The sequence below is a fragment of the Triticum aestivum genome, chromosome 3D (genome assembly GCF_018294505.1).
Source record: "Triticum aestivum cultivar Chinese Spring chromosome 3D, IWGSC CS RefSeq v2.1, whole genome shotgun sequence".
Lineage (NCBI taxonomy): Eukaryota > Viridiplantae > Streptophyta > Magnoliopsida > Poales > Poaceae > Triticum > Triticum aestivum.
This window is the reverse complement of record NC_057802.1, coordinates 25,240,627-25,243,823: the sequence shown is the minus strand read 5'-3', so window position 1 is coordinate 25,243,823 and position 3,197 is coordinate 25,240,627. Positions and strand designations below refer to the sequence as shown.

Below are 3,197 nucleotides of genomic sequence, written 5' to 3'. Positions count from 1 at the left end.
CGGAAGCCGATGCCAAGCGCAGAAGTACCACCATCGTGGACAATGAACTGACTCCCGTTGCCGACCATGATGCACAGAGGCCGCCGCAACCATCGTTCTCCTCCTCGATTGGTAATGTGTGTATTGAATCACTTAGCAGTACACGTGCAGTTCCAATTCTGTTCATACCTACCCTTCAAATTTCCTGGATGCTATTGTTCCCGTAAAAGTAATTGGTTATAGCCTCCATTGTCCAATAGAATATCAGCTTGTAATTGTGCGTCGCTCCTGTATCGCGCTGTGCTTGGGTAGGTTCTTCATCTGCAACCAGTAGTGTGGCAAATGATGGAAAGTTTTTTGGAACTAGCAAGATGCCCATGCATTGCACGGAACATCAAGAGGCATTTGTATGAGTAGTTTATCTTGTAGGAGAAAAGGATGAACGAGGGAAGGCCTTGTTTGCAAATCTGGAGAGGCGTGTGGGTATCTTTCTGCAAAATTGCCATGGTTTCCTTCCTATCTGTCGGATATAAATCAGACAGCCTATATTGCAGGATGGCAGGCACACCATCATCACCAACTCTGTTTTTAAAAGAAAAACTAGCAAGATGCCCGTGCGTTGCACGGAACATCAAGATGCATTTATATGAGTAGTTTATCTTGTGGGAGATAAGGATGAACGAGGGAAGGCCTTATCTGCAAATGTGATGAGGGGTGCGGGTATCTTTCTGCAAAATTGCCATAGTTTCCTTCCTATCCGTCATATATATATCGGACGGCCTATATTGCAGGATGGCAGGCACACCATCATCACCAACTCTGCTTTTTATAAGAGTAGAGATAGAGAAAAAAGTAGAAAAAAAGAGTAGAGAGTAGAGAAGTATAGATAAATATTAAATATAAAATAAATATAACAGTACAGAAGAGAGTAGAGATAAATATTAAATATCAAATAAATATAACAGTAGAGAAGAGAGTAGAGATAGCAGGGGCGTCGGGAAAGGATCGCGCGCGCGGGAAAAGCGGTCGGGCGCGCGCTAGTTTTGGCGCGCGGCATCCGGTGCACTTTATAAAATCCAACGCCCTCCCACCGCTCTGTGCCTTGCCACCGCTCTCTCCCCGCTCTGTGCCTCGCCACCGCTCTCTCCCCACTCTGTGCCTCGCCACTACTCTCTCCCCGCTCTACGCCTCGCCACCGCTCTCTCCCCGCTCTTTCTCACCTCGCCGCCGCCACGCCACCATGCCGCCGCGTTGCCGGGAAACATGGGGATACTGCGGCGTCCGCGCGCGCACCTCCGGCAGCTTCTCTGCCAAGATCCGGTTCCGCGGGATGCGCCTCGTCCTCGGCAATTTTGAAACTGCCAACGAGGCCGCCCGCGCGTACGATGCGGTGGCGTGGCGCCTCAAGTTGCCTCATAGAATGTTGAACTTCCTCAATGTGCCGACGCGGGAGCGGGCGCAGGAGCTCTTGCCTCTGCCGCGGCTTATCACCAACGAGGATCGTCACGACAACCGGAGGCGGGAGCACCGTCTCGGCATCGCCGAGATGGACGAGGAAGCCATGGCGCTCTGGCGCCAACGCTTCCCACAGGACATCACCAACGAGCGCGAGTTCTACGTGCAAAGGAGGGCGGAGAGGGAGAAGAGGAGGGCGGAGCGAGCCGCCTGTCGCGAGGACAAGCGTACGCGAAAAGCTGACGCTCAATTCAACATGAGGCTAGGAGCAGCATCGCCCTGGGAATCCGACGGCGGTCGGTATCTTCACGCCTACATTGAGACGTTGGAGGAGGACATCACCGAGGAGGAGTCGGGCAACAAGGAGTAGCTGAACTATCTATTTTTTATCTATCTATGCTATATCTATGGTGAGAACTATCTATGTCTCTACTCCCTAGTCTCTACTCTCTATCTCTACTTCTCGATCTCAGCACTGTAAACACTTTTCTAAAGTGCCGCGCGTTGCGCTTCTGTTGGAGATGCTCTAACATGGCAGACGAGTGCTTTAATGTTGCCCACAAGATGCGTGAGTATTACTAGTATATTTTTCTTGCCATGTTGAGATTTTAAAACCACGAGTGCAAACATGCAGAGGAGCAATGAAGACCAAACACGGGATATTGGGGACATCTTCAAGGAGCGTGGCAAGTTAAAGAGGAGCAGCACCGAACCTATAAAACGAGCTTTGGTAAGTAACACCCTTTCAATTACTTTCGTTTAGCCTCGTGTTCTTCGATGTGTATATGTTGTAGTTTCTGTTTCTCTTAGCCTCATGTTCTTCAATGTGTAATAAGAAGAGCCTTAATCGTCCTAGTGCTTTCGTTTTTAGCTTGATGTAGGAAGTGGATGTTCTCACCTTGTAGTTTGTTTTTATATTTTTTCCTTTTGAATTCACTTCTCTGAGTCCTGTTTATCTGGCTTCTACTAAATGGATCTGGGTTGCTCTGAGTATTGATCTAAAAAAGAAGTAACTTCATGTCAGGATGCAGTTCCTGTGAGGAGGGAAGTATGGTCAACCTCGAGATCATGTTTCCAAAATGAGGCTGGATTACACACAAGGTGCCAGTTCCCTAATGATGCTGGATTAGACACAAGGTGCAAATTCCCAGATGATGCTGGATTACAGACAAGCCAGGTGGAGTTGTCAACTGTTCGTTTCCTCGTGGCTCTAGTAAAGCCTGAAAGAAAGCGTGAAGCAGCCCTTGAGAATGTAGTTGAGTTCCTGAAGAAGCGAAAAGAGCAATCAGATGCTCTCTTCACCCAAGCCAAAGAAGAGATGGAAGAAGCCATAAAGAAGCTAGCAGAGGCAGAGCAGGCTAGGCGTCTCCTGCTATCTAAAACTGTTGTCAATACAAATTTTACTTCATAATAGCTAGATTCAAATGTTTATCCAGTTAGCATGCCTGTTGTGATGTCCGTGCATCTACTGATGTGGCACAAAATAAATTTTTTTCGGGTCATGTAATAACAACAATTACTTTCCAAACAATAACAGACGAAGCATTGGACATGGTATAGTTCACGCGCAAGCCCAACATTCCAAGTTGAACTTCCACATCAAACTCATGTTCACAGATATTTGCACATTCATAGATAATGTCCACAACCATGATTCAGTTGAAAGCCAAAAAATGTAAGGAGAGTTATAAATAAAGAAAAACCTCTAGTTCCTACTACCAGTGCGAGCACAATAAGTCAAGACCATGCGTAATTAATTATAT

The 3,197-nt window shown here is 47.1% G+C and overlaps 1 protein-coding gene across 1 annotated transcript; it reads left to right on the top strand.

Annotated features, from left to right (window-relative positions):
* Positions 1–1,219: 1,219 nt before the first annotated feature.
* On the top strand, positions 1,220–1,708 carry LOC123073879 (ethylene-responsive transcription factor ERF105-like; the record flags this gene model as incomplete). The annotated part of the gene is made up of 1 exon (XM_044496883.1): positions 1,220–1,708. A coding segment is annotated over exon 1 (489 nt), but the record flags the coding sequence as incomplete, so codon positions are not given.
* Between the last annotated feature and the right edge of the window lie 1,489 nt (positions 1,709–3,197).